The sequence below is a fragment of the Rissa tridactyla genome, chromosome 8, assembly GCF_028500815.1.
Source record: "Rissa tridactyla isolate bRisTri1 chromosome 8, bRisTri1.patW.cur.20221130, whole genome shotgun sequence".
In the NCBI taxonomy this organism is placed as follows: Eukaryota; Metazoa; Chordata; class Aves; order Charadriiformes; family Laridae; genus Rissa; species Rissa tridactyla.
The window spans coordinates 44,309,131-44,330,401 of NC_071473.1; the positions used below are offsets into that span (position 1 = coordinate 44,309,131).

Here is a 21,271-nt window from a genome sequence, read left to right on the forward strand (position 1 = left end):
TTGCCACTGCTTCTCTGGCCTGTGGCTCTCCCTCCATGGGCTATCGTCTAGGTGGGATGTCATCTCTGCCCAGAGATCTCAACCCCTAAATTTCAGGATATTAGCTGCGGACCTAACAGCGTCTGCTTACCTTTCTGATATCCTCTCCGAAAGTGCTGGTACTGACCACTGAAGGGGAAGAGGCTGGGCTCTGTGAAGCATCCCAGCTCTCGTGGTGGATTCAGCGTTCCTTTTCCACTGCTGCTTCCTAACACGTGGCTGCAAATTGCCTTTCCCACTGATGGTCCAGCCCGTGCGCTGGCTCTTGCTGCAAACAAACACTGAAGCGAGTGGTCAGGAACAAAACCCACCTCCCGCGCCCAGCGGATGCTCGCGGCCGGTTTGTTTAGGTGCGCACCCAGCACCCCACAGGGTGCCCGCAGGCAGGCGGCCAGCGCGCCGCTGCTCCGAGACCTCCGGCAGAGCTGGGAACCGAGCCACAGTGCCAGAGCCCTTCGATTCCCCCACCCACCCCTGTGATTTTACAGCTTCGCCGAGCAGTTTGAGAGAGAATTACAGCACCTAGAGGAAAATTTGACCACTAAAGCCCTCCAAGGAAAAAGAGCTTTGAAGCAAGCAAGATTCGGAGCCTTAAACCTTGACAGAATGTCTGTATTAAGCCCTTCCCAGCTGCCTCGCTCGAGATGAAATTTCTAGCACAATCATTTAACTTCTCCGTATCATGTCTGGTGGTAGGAACAGGGGACGGGTGTCAGGGCCCCAGGGTTTTAACTCCTTCTCTTGTGTCACTGACTCGCTGGGGGGGGGGTGTTGGAGAAGTCACTCCCCACATCTGTGCCCCCTCCCTCTGCAGCTGTGATTTACAAGGAAAGATTAGAAAGCTAAATCTGAGCATCGTGGCAAAGCTATGGCCAAGGCAGGGACGCGAGAACAGCCCACAGATAGGCGAAGGAGGGGAAGTTACCAAGGATGAGCGCCGGCTGAACGCACTCCCTGCCAGTTCGGGGTGATAAATACCAGAGCCACTCCAAAAAAAATCTCTGCCAGGTTTTATTCCATAAAACAAATTACCCTGTGAACAAACAAAGCCCCTCGCTCCCCTTGGGCCAAACAGCTGTGCCCTCCCATTAGTCCGGTGGAAACCGCTGCGTTTCAGCAGGAGGAGCGGAGAGGGATGTGGTCCCGGAGGGGAGCCGGACAGGCTGGCAGACCCCGGCAGCCCTTGGCCAGATCTCTTTCCCCCTCCATCCCCAGTGGGCAGCTCTGCTGGAAGGGGCCCCTTTCCCCACTGTGTCGCTGGTGTCTCACCCAAGAGGACCTGGAGCTCGATTGCAGTCCCAGGTGTGGCCGTAACATGCACAGAAATAAATCAGTAGCTCACATTTCTGTAAGCTTATTCTGCTTGCAGACCACTGGAATCCTTCAGCAAAGGCCAGAAGCTGCTGATACCATTATTTCTGTTCGCTCTTCACACCCTTCTCACATTTAAGCCTTTCATCCTCAGCTCCATCCCACCTTTATCTCTGCCAGCTAAAAGCCACTAGATAATTTTACCTCTGACTTTCCCAGGAGCAAATGTGGACCCTCCGAAAGCTTCTAGGAAACTCAGCTCTAATAGTAGCATCTTTGTGTCAGGGATCCTCCAGCAATAACATAAAAAATGGCTAGCAGAGTTAAGGGGGAAAATCACAGCAAGGCCTGGTATCACTCATTGCTTTCGGGTTACAGTTCCCAAGTGATAACAGCTATTAGCAACACTTTGACGGCTTCCCTACCGTGGAGGGGAGGGCAGGAGACAGAAAACATGTCAAGCCATCACCTCCATGTTAAGTGATAAGTACCTATTTAGACGGCAGAGTTAAAGCTGAATGCATCAAGCAGGGAACACTTTGTGCCAAAATAAAAAAAAAAAAAAAAAAAAAAAGCCATATAGATACATAAAAAGCGGGGTTAGGGTATTTGTTCTGCTGACAGCAGCTGTGATGGATTGTTTAAGAAAAATAGACTCCCTGTGTTTTTCCAGGGCTATCAGAAAGCAGGAGTCCAGCACTTTAATACTCTCAAATGACTGGCCTTGAGAGGCAGCAGAATGTCAGCGGCACCGGCTGGGCTCTCCCAGCGCTGACATCTGCCCCGGCCGCCAAAGAGTGGCAGCGCTTAGGGCCGGGGGCGGTGTGTGCCGGCAATTTCCATCCATCTCCTCGGGCTGGCGGCGGCACCCTGACACCCGTCCCCTCCCCTGGTGCCGCCCTGGACCCACAGCCCCCAGCGCCTGTGGGTCGGGAGCCAGCGGTGTGTTGGCACGTCTGCCCTTGCCGGCATCGCCTCCGAGCTGCCCATGGCTTGTCTGACCGAGCAGGGAGGAGCAGGTCCGGAGAGTGATGGACTGGGATTGCAGCAGCTGGCACACACGATGCACATTTGTTTCATGCTGAACCTGCCTGTATATTTATATACGTGAATATATGTTGTTCCTAATTGCAACGAGACCACTGAAACGTTTGCAGATGCTGCAGCCCACGCGGTCCATGGAGGGTGCTGGGAGCTCCCAGGGTGTGAACCTCACAGCAAGAGCAGGGCTTACGTGGCCTCTGCTTCCTGCGTTGCCATGTTCCCAGGAAGAGCCCAAATCCACTGACACCAACGGGAACAGCCATACATCCAGGCATGTTGCTTCCCCTTGGCACGGCACAGCTGGGCTCCAAGGGGTAGGGAAGGAAACACCGAGCGGGACCAGCCATGGCAGGAGGGGCAGGAGGAAGGAGGGAGTACAGGGCTTGGACAAGATTGATGGCCTCGTTGCCATTAAGAAAAAAATTAGCCGGTGGCGGCTATCATATTAAAGGGTGAAGAAGCCGTGAATTATTTTCTTAAAGATCTTATCACTTACAATGATAATTTTACCTTCCAAAAGGCCACTTTTAATGAGGCAAGCCAGGCAAAAAGTCATGATTTAATGCCAGATTTTTTTTTCCAAACACATTTTACTGCTTTTTTGTCCATGTTTAAAAAGCGCCGGTGACCTTTTTTTATTTAGCTTGCCCCAGGTGTAATGCTCAGGCTGATCCTCTCAGGGTTTATAACCTCCGCAGAGAGTGCCTTTACCCAATGGAGAGATGATTTAAAGGGGAGGGAGAAATATGGGGCTGCACGGCCACTCGCACAAGGCCCTTGCTACGTCTCTGATGCTGGGAGCCATCAGGGGAGGGGGGACTGGGGAAGGAGGAGGGTGCTCTCACCCTGATAGCCCAGCCCTGACGGGGAGCTGGGCTGAACTGGCAACCAGTTGGGGATGAGCTGGCTGGTGGCCTTTCCCCAGGGGGACAAGGGACATCTCAGCATCAAGGCTGGTCCCCACCATGCCGAAGTGGCTGGTCCCCGAGGTAGGGAGCATCTCTGCATGGCCGTATGGCGTGCCTGTCTGCACACACAGCAGCCAGCAGCGAGTTTTTGGGGTGGGAAACCAGAATTTGGGTCTGCCCTACAGCGTGGGCATGCACGAGGGCTGGGAGGACACATGTAAAGCTGCTTTTTCCCTCCACAGTCGTCCTCCCAGATGCCGGTTGAGAGAAGGATGGGGATTGTATCACTGCCCCTTCCCCGCTTGCTTCCCTGGGTGGCAGTGAGCGGGGTGGGTGCAGGGGGCTGCAAATCCTCAGCTTGGCACGACGTGGCCAGGCATCCTGGCTGCTTAGCCATTGGAAAAGAGCCTTAACATGGCAATTTGGGATAAAAGAGGCCAAAATCGGGATGGCGGAGAGGCTGGCCTAATGCGAAAATGAAAGGCACCCTGATGGTGAGCGCCTTTCCTGTTCCCTTCGCCCCTGAGCCTGCATCCCTGCCGGCCCCCGTGGCTGCCTGAAAGGCAAAGTGTGGCACAGCGCAGGGAAATGAGAAAAACAAATGAAGTCAAGTTTCCTAAGAGTGAAGGGGAAGTGTGACTTGGCATCTCTAACGCTGTGTTTAACATGCCGGCGAGGTATTTAGAATTGAAGTGCTTGCACACAATTTAAAAATAGACAGTTTATTAATCTAAACTGCAAGTGTATGTAGAAGAGGCCTCGAGATTGACATCTTTGGGATTAGTTTAGCCCTGCGTTTTTCCAGAGGTCATCGCCATGGTGCTCAGGAGGTTTGTGGAATAAATGGGGCCGGCGTTCTTCCCAGGACCACACGCTAAAAACTAATACATAACGTTTAATTTACTGTCTCCATAGCTAGCCCAACCATTTTTCACATAATAATATTGGATTAGAGCTACCAGAAGCTGAGGGGGGAGCTGGAGGCGGGGAGGGTTTTTCTGTCTGTCGCCGAGGAATGGGGAGATGGGTATTTTTTCCCCTTCTCTAGAATACATTGGAAGACAAAACGGATTTAACCCTGCCAGCTCCAGGGTGCTTGGCTTATTAGAGGAGGGAAAGGGCATTAGCACTGCTGCAAGCAGGGCTGCTATTCCGAGTCACACCTGAGGGCTTTGAGCCCCCATCCCTCTGTTTTGTAGCACATGTGTAAACCTGCTACTTCAGAAATGGCCCTCTGTTTAGAAAATAAACTAAACAACAGCAGGAGCTTATCTTGCACGCCGCTTCGCATGATTATGGGAGGGCTTCTCCAGAAGTAAATGAGCCACTCACCAAAACCGATTGCGGTTGGGTTTGGTCAACACGTGAGGCAGGAGATCCCCCCTGCTCTGCCCGTCTCTCTCCTGGGAAGCAGAGGCCAGTCTCCCGGCGCAGCCCTCGCTGCCTGTCCCCATCCCTGTGGGCTCCCACTGGCCCTCCCAGCCCCTGGCATCACCGTCGGGCTGAGCTGAGGAGCGTGCCAGCCCCGAGATGTGGCCAGCAGCACCCTCGGCATTGGCAGGATGGACCATGCCTGGGGAGATAACCAAGCACCCAGCAGATAATTCCCCCGTGACCCCTTTCAGGATGTCACATCTCTGCATGGCAGAGCCATGCGTCATGGCAAAGACCTGCAGCGCAGACAGGGATGCGGCTCTTGCCCTCACGGCAAGGCTGTCAGCTCATGCCCGTGGCGTTGAACGTAGCATCCCAAATCCTCCTCCCCTGCCTCCATCCCGAGCCTGCCTTCCCTCCGTGCCCTCTATGCTTTTCTCTCCGGGATTGCTGTCTGAGCCCAGGGGATCGCATCCTGCTGACTGAACCGATTTGTATGCTGAGTCATTTTTCCACTCGCTCATATCTTTCCAAAAAATGCACATTTTTTTCACGTTTCATTTCAGCCCAGAGGCAAATGTTTCTGGAATACTTGCCTTTCTCCAAGGTATTATGCTTTTTAATAATGTTGTCACCACACTTGACCTGTCCAATTCAGATGATATCTACACTTCCCTTCGCAAACATACACATCTCCGAGCAGTCATTTATTGTCGAATCTTGCCAGCTGATTCTCAGAAACAAACATCTGGAGAGCTGCATTTCCAGTGTACATTTTTCACAATGTATCGGGCTATAGTTAGCCTAGTTTAGCTAAATTTTATTTTAAATTAGAATTTTAAATGGCATTTTTCCCTCAAACTCTTCCAATAATAAAGTTCACTGGCAACTCAGTGTACATTTTTTTTAGATGCCGTCAAACTCACGCAGTAATTTTCCCGCTAGAGTTCACTGTGTGTAGAATTTAGACTTACCTACTATTGACTTGAAGTTTATCAGTGATTTCTTAGGTCTCAAATATCACTGATCTTTTTAACCTTCTAAAAGGGCCTTTTTTTTCTGTGCTACTTATTAAAATAAATAGCATCATTATGGAAGGAAGAGGCAGTTGCGCTGCAAAGGTGCTGAGAGCTTTAGTGCAGTTTACAAAGCTATTGAGAGATTTAGTGGCACTTAGAGGGGAAGACAAGCGCACGTTAGCACCGCTCCACGTCAGCACGCCCTCGCCTTCCCGTCTCATTTGTGTGAATTTCTGGGGTGGTCCAGATTGTGGACCACAATGATGTGCTGCAGCATTTCCAGCGGGGACCGATTCTGCCCCCAGCCACCAGACGTGGGGACAAAATGATTGTCCCTTTGTTGCCGGAGGCATCTGCGCTTTGCTAGACCCAGCAGCCCGGTCCCCTCGTGGAGCTGGATCCCACGGGAAGTGCAGAGACATGTCCCCACAGCCCGACAGTCCATCCCAGTGCAGCCCCACAGACGCTCCCCGTGGCTTTGAGGACAGCGTAGCAAGGGGCAGAAAGCTCGGCGACGCTCACAGCATGAATTTCTCTTTTCTCTTGCAGTCAATTTTGTTGTCGGCCTCAATCAAGCGGGAAGGAGATTCTCCGACAGCATCACCCCACTCCTCAGACGACATCCATCACTCGGACAGATACCAGGTAAGCAGGTGGATGCCGTCGCTGGGCTCAGCCTTAGGCAGGGAGCCAGCTCGCCCCGTTGCCCGCAGCTCTCTGTGTGTGAGAGCACCGGCTCTCGGCTGTGCACCACTGCCCCAGCCCGCCCACCCACAGCGTGGGGACACGAGCAATGGGTCCCTCACACGGCCACGAAGGCGCGCTTTTGTCTGCAGAGTCCTTCCAGCTCTGACTTTAAACCGCAGCCGTGCAAAACTGCTTTAAATCTTTGTAGAGGTTTCTGTTGCATTATATTTATCGTCTCGGTCACTGCCATGGCTGTATTTGTCATTACTTACCCCGTGCCACCGGGAAACTTTCAGAGAAGAGTTTTTTCTGTAAAACAGTGAATGATGTCAGCCTGCAGCAGGCCAAAATTCTCCATTTCATGGGTGTGCCGCTGCCCAGAAAACTGACTCGTGGCTCCCACCCAATACAGAAATGGTTTGGGACCATCCACAGCCATGCCTCAATGTTTTATAAAACACCTTCTGCCCAGAGGAGCAGCAGGTCTTGGCTTGTGACGCAACGAGTAAAAGTTGAGGGAGGTGGAGCAAGAAAAGAGGAGAAAGGCAGCAGCGCAAGGACAGCTTTGCTTGTTGTAAGTCTGTCTGTATTTTGGGGGCAGGCCGGCACACTTGACTCCGACTCAACGCGCATCTGTTGGGTGGCAAGCCTGCGCTCAGCCACTGGCTTCAAGTAAGCTCTGAAAGGCAGCGGATAAATTAATGGTGGTCTTCAGCACAGACCCAAGTGTGCCTCTGCCTGCTGCGCAGACAGGCTGGGTGGGCCACGGCTGTACCCGTCACCCTGTGTCCTGCGGTGCTCTGCAGCGATAGCCTGTGCCCAGGGTCAGGCGGATGGTCAGGTCTTCCTGCATCAGCCACTTGGCGTGTGCCAGGTCTGCGTTTGGATCTGCAGAGGGAGAGGCTGATGACCAGCGCTGGGGCTGTTTCCGAGCAGCCTCAATTAAAGTATGTGTTCCTGAAGACGGGTCCTATTAGCAGCAGATTTGGACGTTTGTTGCGCATTATTCTCTCCTCTGTCCTATTTATTGGTTATATTATCAAATATGGGCCAGATGCTCCATTGTTTGCTACATATTCCCACGTAGCCTTCAGTTATAACTTGGTGTCACATCACAAGTCACTTTACTTGTGTGAATGATGAGACCTGGTGCAAAGTAAGAGAAGCAAAACCCTGCAGAAGATACAGAAATGCCCGATTCAGGTAATCCCACTCCCTTTCCTGCCTGTTTATTAAGGCTAATAAATAAATCATGTTCTTTTCAAAAGGGCATGGAAAAGACTCTTGCCGTGGCTCCCTTTGTTGGAAAACACCCCTCCCTTTCCTCTCCTCCAGACTTCAGTCTCTGTGAAATTGGTGGTCCCTTGCAGTCCTCCGTTCCTATAAATTTATATTATGTCATACTTGAGGACAAATATTCCATGTGCTGAGTCTAGCTAATCTCTAATGTGTTTTAAGTTTGTGAGTGTATTTTATGGAGGGTTGCAGCCCTTAATGCAAATGCGTAATGGGAGCTGTAAGTCTGCACTGCAGGGAGGAAAGACCTCTGGGGCCCGATTTTCATTTACGCTTGTGCTGGCTGCGTTACGCTGCTCTGGCAGCGTAAAGGGACCTCAGCGTGGGTGCCAGGGTTGTGTAAAGCCTCAGCGTATCCTTAATAAAACCACACCGCGAGTGCGAATTCAGTCTTCCTGGCTTACCAAGGGAAACGCTTAGGAAGCAGAGCAGAAGACTCTCATGGTGGTGACTTTAAGGACTGCAAAATTTAGCTTTCCATATGCAGAGGTGTGCTGGGATTATGAATGTCCCTTGTGTTGTCTGTGATCTAATCGTGAATATACAGTGTATTAGTAACAGGCTGGAACGTGAGTTATTGGCGTATAGGTTTTCAGAATTCCGGTGGCTTGGTTTTCTTGGTCTTCCTGCTTATTTACCGTGGGGATATTTAGGGAAGAAGGAGATTTCTGAATAGGAACACTGCAGGAATACAGGCTTGCACAGTGCTTGGGCTGCTTGCATTGCTCCCCGCGCTAAGGGAGCGGCAGCGGAGGCAGCGGGGCAGCTCTGGGACGTGGGGAGGGGGAATCGCCTCGCCTTCCCTCTGCCAAGCCTGGTTGCTGGAGCTGGTACGTGGACCCTGATCGGACCAAGGTGGTGGCAGCTGGTGTAGCGCAGGACCTTGTGGTATGGGTCAGTGGTGGGTGCTCCTCTGAGATACAGCATGTCCTGTCAGCTGGGGCTTTTCCTGCGCTCCGAGTAAAAATAAAGCCATTTTAGTTGGATTTAGATACCATCCTTCCTCGAATCCCCAGTGGAAAAAGTCAACAGCAAATTATAAAGCTTTCACCATACTGCAAAGAGAACATTTCAGGCTCAGAGAGAGACCACCTTGCATGGGTCAGTTGAGCCCACAGAACATTTGTGGCTGAATACCAGGTAGAGTAAGTGAAAGGCACTACTCTGCCTTGGTGAGGCCACACCTGGAGTGCTGTGTCCAGTTCTGGGCTCCCAGGTTCAAGAGGGACAGGGACTGCTGGAGAGGGTGCAGCAGAGAGCTACCAAGATGATTAGGGGACTGGAACACCTCTCTGATGAAGAAAGGCTGAGGGACTTGTGTCCCTTCAGTCTGGAAAAAAGACGGCTGAGGGGGGACCTTATCAACACTTATAAATACTTAAAGGGTGGGTGTCAGGAGGATGGGGCCAGGCTCTTTCCAGTGGTGCCCGGGGACAGGACAAGAGGTAATGGGCACAAACTTGAGCATAGGAAGTTCCACCTAAATGTGAGGAGGAACTTCTTTACTTTGAGGGTGGCAGAGCACTGGCACAGGCTGCCCAGAGAGGTGGTGGAGTCTCCAACTCTGGAGACATTCAAAACCCGCCTGGACGCGTTCCTGTGTAACCTGCTGTAGGTGACCCTGCTCTGGCAGGGGGGTTGGACTAGATGATCACCAGAGGTCCCTTCCAACCCTATGATTCTATGATTCTATGATTCAAAACCTAAAGTCCTTGTCCAGGAAAGGCTCACCTCCCTCCACCAGAGCTCAGCGGTGAGCGTGCCCCCTGAAAGCCAAATTAATTAATTAGAAGGGTAAACCCAACCATCAGCAGCTTTGATTTGGCAAGCAAGCACGTGTATGACACCACGGCTGCGCCTCAGCTGGCAGGCAGAGCTGGGAGGTGCAATGGGGTAAAACCAGCCATCACCTGGACTTGCCAGCCGCCCACCATCTTCTGACACAGCAAAACGCGTTGGGGTGGGGTTTTTTTTGTTTTTTCCTCTGAAGAAGGAGACGCAGGTTGTCGGTTGCCAGAGCGAAGACCCCAAAACGTGGGTTTTATCCCAAGAAACAGAGTTTGGGGGGGGTCGGCAGAGCAGGGAACAAATGGGATTCGCGGGCACAGGAGCCTGCGCTCTACCAATTTCTACCCCCCAGCTCCATCCTGCCCTCAGGCTGGTCGGGTCCACCGGGGCCATCCCCTGCCACTGCCGCGGGGCAGGAAACCCAGGAGGAGCCAGGTGCCAGCATTCCCATGGGATGGGCGGGAAGGCCGGGGCTCCTCTTCCCAGGCCCAGGGGCTCCATGGCGGGGCTGGGCAGGGACCCAGGTGGGGCCTCTGGGCCCCCATTGGCCACGTACCTCTGGGTCTCGTGACCCCTCGGGCCCTGATTGGCCAGGTGCCCTTGGGCCTCAAAGGCCCCTCAGTCCCTAATTGGGCAAGAAAAGTTGAGGAGCGGTCACTCCTGGTTCCTGATTGGTCAGCAGCTCTCAGTTACCATTGGGTCCAGGGCCCCTGATTGGCTAGCACTGTTTGGCCTAAAGGGCACCCAATCCCTACTGGACAAGGAAACCCAGGTTCCAGTTGCTCCTGGGTCCTGATTGGCCGCCTGCCCCTGGGTGCCAGTTGCCCCTGGGCCCTGATTGGCCACATGCTTTGGGTGTCAGTGGCTCCTGATTTCTGATTGGCCAGGCTCTCTCGGGTGCCAGTTACCCCGATCCCTGATTGGTCAGATGCCCCGAAGTTCCAGCCGCCCCTGGGCCCTGATTGGCCGGGGCTCGCCGGGCCCTGCTGCCGCCTGTCGGTTGCCATGGGAACTTCTTCCACTCGCGCCTCTCGCCGCCGGTTTCCTGGTGAACTTTCACCCGCTCGGCGGGCGGGTCACATGACCGGGGCCAACATGGCGGCGGCCGCTGGGGGCTGATCGGCGGCGCCTGCCGGGCCGCGCCGTATCCGCCCGCATCCCGGGCCGCTGGGGGGGGGTCCGCCCCGGGGCCCGCGGCCCCGCTGCCCCACCGGCCGCCCGCGGCTATGCAGAGCGGCAGGAGGGGGCCCGGCGGCGGGGGCCGGGAAGAGGTGTGTGCGCGGGGCGAGGAAGGGGGGGGGCCGGGCCTTGTTTACCGGGCGGGGTGAGGGGGAGAGGGGCGAGTTGTTTACATCCGTCGCCTGCGGGCCCTGACACTTCTCCGCTCTTGTCTCCCCTCTGCAGACCTTCCTGCGGGTGCGAGCGAACCGGCAGACCCGGCTGAACGGTGAGTGTGGTCCCGCGCGGTGCTCCGGGCCGCCCCCGCCCCGCTCCGCCGGGCCTCTCCCCCGGCCCGGAAAACTTTCCAGAGTTGTGTGGGGAAAAAAAAAAAAAAAAAAACAAAACCTCAAAACCCCCTCCGAGCGCAGGGCCGGGAGCTGCGACCCGCCTCGACGTGCGGCTGGTGGGGCGCAGGCTGCGTTGGGGTGAAACCCCTTCGCGTTGGTTCCGGGCTCCCTGCGGGAAACGGTTCTCCCCGCTGGCATCCCACCAGCCAGGTTATCTGCAGGCCCTGAACCTTGTGTTTTAAACGAGGGGGCCGGGCTGCTGTGTTTCCACGGCTCACATGGCAGAATCTTGCAGTAAACTTTTTAAACCAGCAGTCTTGAGCGTCTGTGCATCTGACGTCATGTTTTGGTGGTTTGTTGTTTGTTGTTGGTTTTTTTTTCTCTCTCAAACCCCCAGGTGCTGGTGTGTTGCTTTTATTTTTGGGTGTTCCTAACAAGAGCTAAACAAGTATTTCTAGTGAAAAGTGTCTTAGTATTTGAAAAACAAATCAGAGGTCACTTTATTTTAGAGAGAAAGTCCCATCGCTGTCTTTGTAAATCAGAAAATAAGCTGAAAGTATACTTTTTTTATTTAGGTTGAGCTGAAGAAGTTGAAACTCTATTCACAACGTTGAGAGAAGTCAGAATTTACCATTTAAATAGTAACAATATTCTGTCATCTGATTTTGTATTGCTGCTAGCTGGTCTAATATGTGCCATTTAGTCAAAATTTGGTTGTTTGGGCTATTGGGAGGCTTGTTAATTTTGAGCTTCCTGCTGTGATAGTTTGAGATAACACCAGTGACGTTGTGTTGGTGCGGTTTGTTTAGAAGATAGAGATAATTTAACAAAACAGCAAAAGGCTTTAGAGTGTATTGATACCAAAATACTTTGCTTGAATTTGAAGTGCCACATGTTTAGCATAGTCTTAAGCAAATAAAAGTGAGTATTACTAAGTTATGGATCCAGTAACTCTAAGTTATACGTAACTGAATTTGGAGCTCGCTTGGAGGTTTTTAAATATCAACCCTGAGGGCTAAAAAACCTGTGAACTTTTGAAAGTCTGTTAAGTCATACAACAAAGAGATGAGTCGCCTTGCATCAGTTACAGGTAACTGCTGGCAGGTGTGCTCACATCTGCGCTGCGAGATGAGTGCAGTGAGCCGCCAGCGTTGGCGGGTGGACCCTTTTCCTGACACAGAGACTTCAGATGGCTGAAATGCACTCAGGTATTGCTCTGCAGTCACTTCGTTTGTGTGACAGAGGTCTCTGGAGTCAGTGATGTCAAACTGTTCCTTTATCATTTTGGGATAGCTGGGGGGAAGTTCCCACTTTTTTCAGGCCAACAATGTGCAGTTACCTTATTTTAAATTAAATTTAAAAAAAAAAAAGTCTGAGCCAGGCCTGTGAGGTTCTTGGTGTTGTGGAGTCTTTCAGCATGAATGAAAGCTCTTGATGACAGCGTGCTCTGCTGAACTGGCTCAGTAGTGCTTTATGCTTTTGACTTCAGCCCAACGTAGGGCTGCAGCACAGTCTGTGTAGACTGCGATCTAGGAACTCCTCTTGGGCCCTGTTCTTGGGATGATTTTGTGAACCTGGGCTCATCATCTAAAGGAGGCTGCTAGTTTTGTACAGCATATTTGCATTGGTTTTGCCGAACCTTTTATTCTTTCTGTACGCACTTTTTGGGGTACGGTGAGCAGAACAGCCATATTCCCGGTGAGGGGATTTGGTTAATTCATATAATGCCCTTATAACACTGGTATTTCCTGTCGGTTGTGTTGTACACCCTAACAGTCCTATGTCCAGGTGTTAGGGAGCTGGATGCAGAAATATTAGCTGAAGTGCTTTGGGTCACAGAGAAGGTCAAACTAGATCAGAACTGGTTCCTCTCAACCTTAGCTTTTTACGAATCTGATTACTTCTGTTCCCAGAACATACCTGTAGCGGTGCCTGGTTCAGTCCTGCGCTGTTAGATTAGCATCCTGCCAGGCAGTTGGGTAGGTTGTACTGCTCCTTCCTACGCACGTGACTTCATATTTGTGACCACTGCACTCAGCCTGCTTTCTTGATTCCTCCTCCGCATTTGTTTGCACTAAAATAACTTTGTGGTATTCATAAGCTTTGCCACGTTATTGTTAAATAGTTATTTAAGCAGTGTTGCTCCAGATGGAGAACACTTGAGTGCTTTGTGAAAAAAAAAAAAAATGCTTATTTGTCTATATCTTGTGTTTTAATGAGCTTCTAATCAATCACACAATTTTATAGCTTGCTCTCTGAGAATGGTTTCCGTATTACCGTTAGTTTACATTGACAAAAGTTATGTAGGACTTGTCCAAAGTTCTCTGGCTTTTTGTTTCATATTCTTATTGACACACTGAAGAAACTTAGGATATAGAAAATGCAGTCTACTTGTGAAAGAAAAATCTATTTCCTTTGTTTTTATTATGTTTTAAGTGTACTTTTGAATATTGTTGTAACCAGTTTATCTTGCTATCTCTGTCAAGCTTCTTACCAGCTGAGTTCCAGAATCACTTCTGGAAACTCCTCCCATAGAAAGGGGCCCCACGGTGTTTGCTCTTCTCCCACATCGTCCTTGACTCAAATCTCAGCTGCCAAGGCTTTTTGTGCCCGAGTCCTGTCAGATCTCCTCAATGTGTTCCGTCCTGTTGTGGTCACTTGGGAAAGTGCAACAAGAGCTAAGGAAGGAGAAGGCAGAGAGGGAGATGTCTTCTGTGAGCTGCTGTTGGCCTGGCTGCAACATGACTAGGTCCTGGTAGTTACATGGTTCACAGGTACCTGACGGTCCAGAATTTTAATTCTGTAAGTCAAACCTTTGACTTAAATTGAACTGTAAGTAAGGTGAATACATTTGCAAGCTCTGGAGCGGGAGATTAATGTTCTGTCTGTTAGACTCTCGGTTGAGTGTTTGTATCTGAACTTCCCTGTCAGCCTCAGTGAGTTAATCCCGCACCTCTCACCTGTGCTAAACTCACTTTGCAGAGGTTGTGTCCTTGTGAACCCAGGAGTATGAGGTGCTGATTCCTGACGAACCCATGTGATAGAGAAAGCATTTCTTTCATTCGCCTTATTTCCAGTGTTGCCAAACTGGAAACTTTAAGCCACCCTGTAAATTGATGCTTATGGAGTTTAGCAGTGCGGAGCAGGTTAGGTAGTCATTCAAAATTAGAGGCACAAAGCTATGGGTTAGTGTATCAGAACATGGTTCAGCAGGTTAAGTAGGTGCCAACCTCGGAGAATAGTGTCAGATTGAAGGTTGCTGAAAATCAGCTGTGTGGAAGTTCGGCCATGTAAATGTGAAAGCCCCACTGAGACCCTTCTGCGAATTTGGCCCTTAATGTTCTCTCTCTGGCAGATGAGCAGCAAATTGTACATAAGGTCTGAAACAGATTCATTCTTGACCATCTGTTTTCTTGCTTTAGCTTGTTCTCGAGATGGCTTTTTGTGCTCTGCTGTTGCTGCCTTTGTTTCCTTGGATCAGATGGTCTCGGATAAGTTGATCAGCCACAGAAGCTTTTTGTGATAGGTCTAACAAAGTATAACCGCTCCTCAAGGCTCCTCTCATAGATTTGCAGAGAGTGGGTGCTTGAATATCTTTGATTCAAATTTAGGGGTATTCGCAAAGTTGGCATTCTCAGTAGAGTTGTAAAATAGGTCCTTACAAAGCTCCTTTTGCACGTGCCTGAGAAGCTGATTCCTGTATCGGTGGCAACCATAAGCCTGCTTCTCCGGGCAGACCTCTGTGGAGGTGGTCACCGTGCAGTTTGTTGTTGAACCACCACCAGCATGTTGTGTGCTTTTGTAGCCGATGGGTGGGGGAGGAATAAAGCTAGATGATTTTCACTGGAAAAGAGACAAAAATGTTTCCACTTAATTTGATTGGCCTGCCATTGCAGGAGCTGCTAATGATGTCTGCATGGGGCTCAGGGGACCACTCAAACTGGTGGAGGGAATCATAAGAGATATTGCTAGTAACTTAATCATCTCCTTTGATGCTGTGGTAGAGGTTTGTATAGTGGCCACTGCTAGATGCTGTGTAAGAGCACTTCTGAGGTAATTAGTGCCTGGTCCTGACGGTGAATTTTTGCCTGGGGAGGGGAGTACCAGTGAAAACTAAAACCCATTAGCTTTTCTCTCAGGAAGTTTTGCTGGGCTAGAGAATAACATGATATTTAAGCATTAACGAGGTCTAGCCTTGATGGGGAGAGCCTGTTGTGAGGAAAAAAAAAAAAATCCTCTGTCTCTGCTGCCTTATGGGCAGAGGTGTCTGTGGACGGGGGTGGGCTGGCTCCTTTGGTTAATGGTTGGACTTGATGATCTTAAAGGTCTCTTCCAACCAAAACGATTGTATGATTCTTCTCTCTGCACCCGTGGGAAGGCAGGGGTCAGTCTACCCTCAGCAGTAGAGGCTTTGTCAAGTGCAGTTTGGCTCCTCCTCTAGTGCAAGCGGCTTCTTACCTTGCATAGTCCCTAAAGACCCTGTATTAGGAAGGGGAAGAGCAGCTCCCTTAGCCAGCGCAGCTCCTAAGTGAAGTCAGAGACTGTAACTGAGCCCCTGGCCCTTGCAGAGGGTCCCAGTTCTTGCTCATCTCCATGTGCTACTTTCTCATTCATACACCGTGGTGACTTAAACTCCCTGGGTGCCCGACGGTTTAGTGTAACCCGAGGGAGAACGTATACGCATGCAGCAGGAGCAGTGCGAAGGGTAATGTACATCTGTTAAACGTGAGGCCTCAAAGGTGCTGAAAGCCCTTGGATGGCCTAATAATAATTATTAATGCTAATAAAAATTAGTGAACTCCTCACCTCCTGGCAGAAGGCGGGAATAATAACTACGGAGTCTTTGTTCAGTCAGAGATAAGAATGGGTCAGCCTTGTGCAAAAACCTCCTGCCCTGAGCTCCGTCCTCTTCTTGCATCCAGCCCTCCGCTGGCTGCGTTTTTATCGTCCTGAATTACGAGAGGGAATGGCTCTTTTTTTTATTATTATTTTTTTTATTTTTCTTTTCCTCCCTCTCCCATGCTTCTGTGACAGGGGCGAGGGGGAGAGGGATTAGTGAGCTAATTAGAAATGATCGCATCTATCAACGCTAATTAGCAATCCTGTGGTCTCACTTGCGTGTTCTTTTGAGCTGCTCCCCTTCGGGACAGAGCCACAATCACCCCCTGCCTTTGGGGCCGCTCCGTCCCTTCTGCGCTGATTGGAAGTGATAGCCAGGCTGCGTGTCGTGTCGGGTAGGGACGATGCTGCTCGGGATGTGCTTTCCAGGCTGCGGCATTCCCTTTCGGTCCCTGCTGTCACCAGGGGCACCCTGGGCCTCCGTGGGCACAACGCTGCCGCTGCTAATGACCACAGAATGAAAATGGCAGGGGGATTTGTTTTCAACACCTCTTTCTTCCAGTGGCTTTTTCACTTGTGGCACTAAGACTTAAAAGGCTGCTTCTCGGCGGAGCTAAATGAGCCAAGAATAGGGGTTGTCTGCGGAGTCTCCCGTGGAGCGGGAGCAGAGTGAAGTTCTTTCCCACCTCTGCACTAACATTTCAACAGGTGGTTGTTCTGGCAAAGTGGCCCCAAAGAATTTATCAGTGCGAAGACCTATAACAAGTTGTCTTTCTATTATCGCTGCTACAGAGCATGGACTGGAGGATGGCAGTAAAAAAGTTAAAAATACTACTAAACTTGCCAGGCAGGCTGACTTAGCTGAATTGATTGGCCACAGGGAGTTCTACCAGAATAATTAAACTGCTCTTTCCCAATGTTTCTCTGTTTAAAACCAGAATGAGGTGAGAGAAAGAGGTGTCTACGATCAGGACAGAGGAGGCTTTGTTCCTGTGTTTTTCTCTGGTCAGATAGGGGTTTGCTGGAGAATGTCCAAGTCATGTCTGATTCCAGCCTCCTCCCCTGCTTTGTGCTGGCTCCGCAGACCTAGTGAGGCAAGGAAAGAGCATCCTAAACTTACGCAGAAGAGCCATACTGGAGGGTATAGGTATTCACTAAACCAGAACTTCAGAAGTCTCATGGTCACTGAAGTACAAACCAGAAAGAGCATGGCTTAACTCTGACTACTTTGGTAACAGAGCTGGATGATGTTAAAGGGGGAGGAAGGATAGTGGTTTGGGGTTCAGAAAGGGGAGAGAACACAGATGACTTTTTGGGAGTTAATGTTTTATTTAAAAGTGGAGCATAATTCATGTGGGCACAATGGAATTAGCAATAACACTTCATGATGTTTGCTTCTGCATTGCCTGGAAGTCAAGCAGTTTACCTTCTGGAGTAGAAGCTGACAGTATAGGTAAAATAAGAGATTTAAGCAGACAAAATAGAAGGAAAACTATTAAAATATCCCACTAGGAGTACTGAAGTACCTGAAGCGTGTGGAGAGGCAGGTGGGCTGTGGAGCTGCGTCGAGCAACACAGGGAGAGGGTTGTGGAGCTTCAGCAAATGAAGTTTAGATGACTGATGAAAGTGGTGTGCATTTACTTGGCATTCTCTGTTGTTCAAAGTGCCAGGTCTCAAAAACACTTTCGTTGTGGTTTGAAGTTGCTGTTTCTTATTCTAGGAATGTCACGTTTGCAGAAGCCTTTTCAGGATGCCAGGAGGAAGACTCATTTTGGAGGGAGTTTTCATACAAATCTGCCTCGTGCAGTGAGGAAAAGCAATGTCCAGGGAATAATTTGAAGCCTTATTAATCCTGGGGCATCACGGAGTATAGGGGATGGTGAATATTCCTAATTCTGGTCTGCGGCAAAGTATATCCTAACCCAGAGAGTCCTGAGTCCAGGGAAGCCAACAAGAAAGCCCTGAAAAAGTCCTTTCAGGTCTGTGTTGGTGTGTTCAGATGAAATTTTAAAGCATCCACATCACCAAGTGACTTATAAACTTTAGAATGCGATTGATAGAAACTTTCCCATACCCCGGTCCTTCTCTTCCTGGCATTCCAGCAGCTTTCTCTGACTTGTTGGCTGCAGGGAGCTGTTGATCCCACGGTATTTGGGCATGAGGGCTTTCAGAGCATGCCACAGCGCTCACAATGTCAGTAACGATTTCTGGCTAACACAGCTTTTTGATGGTGTCATCTCTCATTATCACATGGGCTTTCCTTGGGCTTTTCCTTGTCTCTCATTCAGAATTTTGACCTTCCTTATTAATTAAACAGCGACTTTCCTGCAGCCAGTGATTGAGTTATTCAGTAATACCTGCCTAAAGCCATCGTAATAAAGGACAGAAGTTCTTTTTAATGCAAATAATTTGGTTCCAGATGTTTTGATCACATTAAACCATGGCTCAAATTAACCAGAGATTGGATTAAGCAACAGGCTACCTTGGCTGCTTTTTCTAATCATTGTGATTCCCAACATGTTTGTTTCCCAGAGTGTGCCCTCAAGAAGGCAGTGTAGCCCCAGTTTTCCTCCACACGAAAATAGTGAAATAAAAATAACAGAGGGCACCAGAAACTATGTAACGTAGGTGCTGCATTTTTCACAGCCAAGATCTTTCCTCCCCGTAAATGTTACCTGCTGCTAAGATGTTTCTCTGGCTTGTTCGTGGTGTTCTGCGAAGGAATTATTCAGGGAGAGGAGACTCTGTGGTCCTGGAAGTGATGGTTATATACCTTATCCAAGGCGTTTTGGGTGCTGCGTTATCCTTCTATGGTCTAAGCAAGTTCCTGTGTGGGGAATGGATGTGTTAATGGGTGGATCTTAGATTTAGAAGGCAAAATCCAGAACAGGATTCAGTGGCTTGATCACTCAACTTTGAAAACAATTTCTGGCTTCCAAGAGAAAGTATTTAACCATTTGACTAACTTACCTGGGGATGTGCAGCAGATATTCCCTCTTCTGGTTATTAAATCCCGAGTAGCTGCCTTGCTGAAATCGGGCTGTACTCAGCCACAGGTTACAACTTTAATCTGAGAAGTGCTACGTAACAGTCTCTGTACTGTTTACGGAGACCAGAATAGGGAGTTGTAACGGGGTCTTCTGGTGTGAAATCTTACCATTTCTGACAAGGGTTTATTGCTTGGAGCTGAGCAAATAGAGAAGAGTGTGAAGCTACAAACTTGACATGTCTTCCTTTTTTCTTTCCCTGGTTTTTCCATGCAGCTCGGATTGGAAAAATGAAACGGAGGAAGCAAGACGAAGGGCAGGTATGTCCCCTCTGCAGCCGACCTCTGTCAGGATCCGAGGAGGAGATGAGTAGGCATGTGGAACAATGCCTTGCAAAGGTAGAGGCGCAGCAGGATCGCCAGCTGCCATTCCCTTCTCCCTACTCCCAGCTTTGTCTGCAGTTGACCTAACACGGGGCAAAAACTAACATTGCTGAGCTTGCAGGCAATGCTAACTGTGTCTCCCTAAGATCTCTAGTCACTTCTCTTTGTCTTGGAAGATGGATTCTTCTGGATTTTTCTCTTATGTTGCATTAGTAACTTTTTTACTCCATGCACCCTTTTGCTGTTATTGAAGTCTAAGTTGTAGACTGTAAAGGTAGAGCTGTTGAAGTTTATGAAGCCTTCTTTTATAGGACTTCATGCTTCCTATGTAGCACAGTAAGAAGAGTTCTTTCTGATATCTGCCTTTGACAACATTCGAATTATTTTTTTGTTGGGTTCTTTTGTACCAGACTGGCATTCGTAAATGTTGCATGACCATCTTAGTCCAGGAAGTGCGTTTGAGCAGAACTGTTGTCTTGCTGTTCATCCCAAAGATGGCAAGGAAGAAGGAGGAACAAGCCCTAGGGGGGGGAGAGGGTTGTGTCATAGGGCTTTCTGTGCTTGTTTCTTGGGAAAAGCCCACAATAGAGATGATAACAAATTCATTCTTGTTGCCTCAAGAGGTGCATGGTCTAGGGAGAGGTATCTTTTGATCAGTGTGCCCCAAAAAATATGCTCTAGGAGAACATTCCTGCTGGGGGTCAAAGGAACCTGTGATTTACGTGATAGGGGAATGCATGTTGAAATGCACGCCAGCATTGTTGTAGGAACCAGAGCTTAAATTTCTTGCGTAAAAGTGATGAACCTTGCAACTCGTTTTGATCTTAAGGTTGTCAAGTTCTGACAGCACCCATTTACTTCTAGATTTAGATCACTGGGAATGGGCGCGGGAGTAGCTGCTGCTGTCTGCTCTATACTTAGCTGTCCTGGGAACAGTCCAGCTTTTCTTCTCCATCCCACCCTGAGTTATTAACCCCAAAGAGCTATTTCATACATCTCAATGCTCTGCCCCTGCTTTACCCTGTGCAGAGAGAAGGTTCCTGCATGACTGAGGATGACTCTGTGGACATCGAGAACGAGAATGGCAACCGCTTTGAAGAGTACGAATGGTGCGGGCAGAAGAGGATACGGGCTACTACCCTCCTGGAGGGAGGATTTCGAGGTGCGCCAGTGTTTTGGGGGCCCTTGCAAATCATTCTGCTGTGGAAGCTGATCACTTTCTGTCTTTAAAGGGAGGGACCTAGAGATTCGCCTTTCACAAAGGGCAGGACCTTCAGCCTTTGCCAGAATGTAAAGTGATTTCAGCTTTCTGCCTCTCTTGAATGATCAGAGTCAAAATTTGTGCAAATCTTGAACAAGAGCATGGCATTATTTCTCACTCAAGAAATGTGGCTGAAGAGGGAATGGGTGGAATGGGGAGATCATTTGGGGAAAATAGCTTTTTATATGTTACACATAGTAAGAAATACGTGGAAATATGTGAAGAGAGGGAAATAGAAATGAAATTGTAAAAATTCCCAGCCTGGAGTGACGAAAGCTGGTGTATCAGCCTCTGGTGATGTATTGAAGGTGACAGCTAAGTCGCTTTAGCACCTGCATAAAATATTAAAGGGCCGGTTGTGCATTTATCACTCCATCCCTTTTAAGGTTGATAAATGAGAATCCAGGAACCTGCTCTGCACCTCCAGCACTGCAAGCCCTTAGGGCTCCCAGACAAACACATTTTATTTTTCCTCCTTCTTTCGCTCCTTCCCCAGTGACGGGGAAATCAGTTACTGAGGAGAGAGTGAGTTATGGCAAAATTTGACCTCTTGTGAGCTTTATTGGTGAATGTAATTTTAGCTAGAAACCTGGCCCCTTTCTTACACTCAGCCCTTTGGCCTCGAAGAGGAGGATTTACTAAACTGTTCGTTGGCATGAACCTCTGGCACTAAGGAGAGTCTCTCGCAAGCAATCCACGTAGCGCATGCCTAATGAGAGGGGGAATGCTGGCTCCCTCCGTTCAATAAAGAGGATGGGATGTGATCTCTTCCTATATCAGCTTGGATTTTAATTTAAAAGATCTCAAGGGGAAAGGCTACTATGTA

The 21,271-nt window shown here is 49.6% G+C and overlaps 1 protein-coding gene across 5 annotated transcripts in view; it reads left to right on the forward strand.

The window, feature by feature from the left end:
• Positions 1 to 21,271, forward strand: part of RNF220 (ring finger protein 220) — a 227,573-nt gene that overhangs the window by 157,270 nt on the left and 49,032 nt on the right. For 2 of the 5 annotated variants that reach the window (XM_054210879.1, XM_054210880.1), the window contains 4 exons: positions 6,245 to 6,340; positions 10,871 to 10,913; positions 19,078 to 19,121; positions 20,214 to 20,346. In XM_054210879.1, the coding sequence (XP_054066854.1) occupies positions 6,245 to 6,340; positions 10,871 to 10,913; positions 19,078 to 19,121; positions 20,214 to 20,346 (316 nt within the window). Of the gene's footprint in view, positions 1 to 6,244; positions 6,341 to 10,562; positions 10,738 to 10,870; positions 10,914 to 19,077; positions 19,200 to 20,213; positions 20,347 to 21,271 lie in introns of those variants that run through there. The other 3 variants (XM_054210877.1, XM_054210878.1, XM_054210881.1) reach the window with 2 other exon arrangements.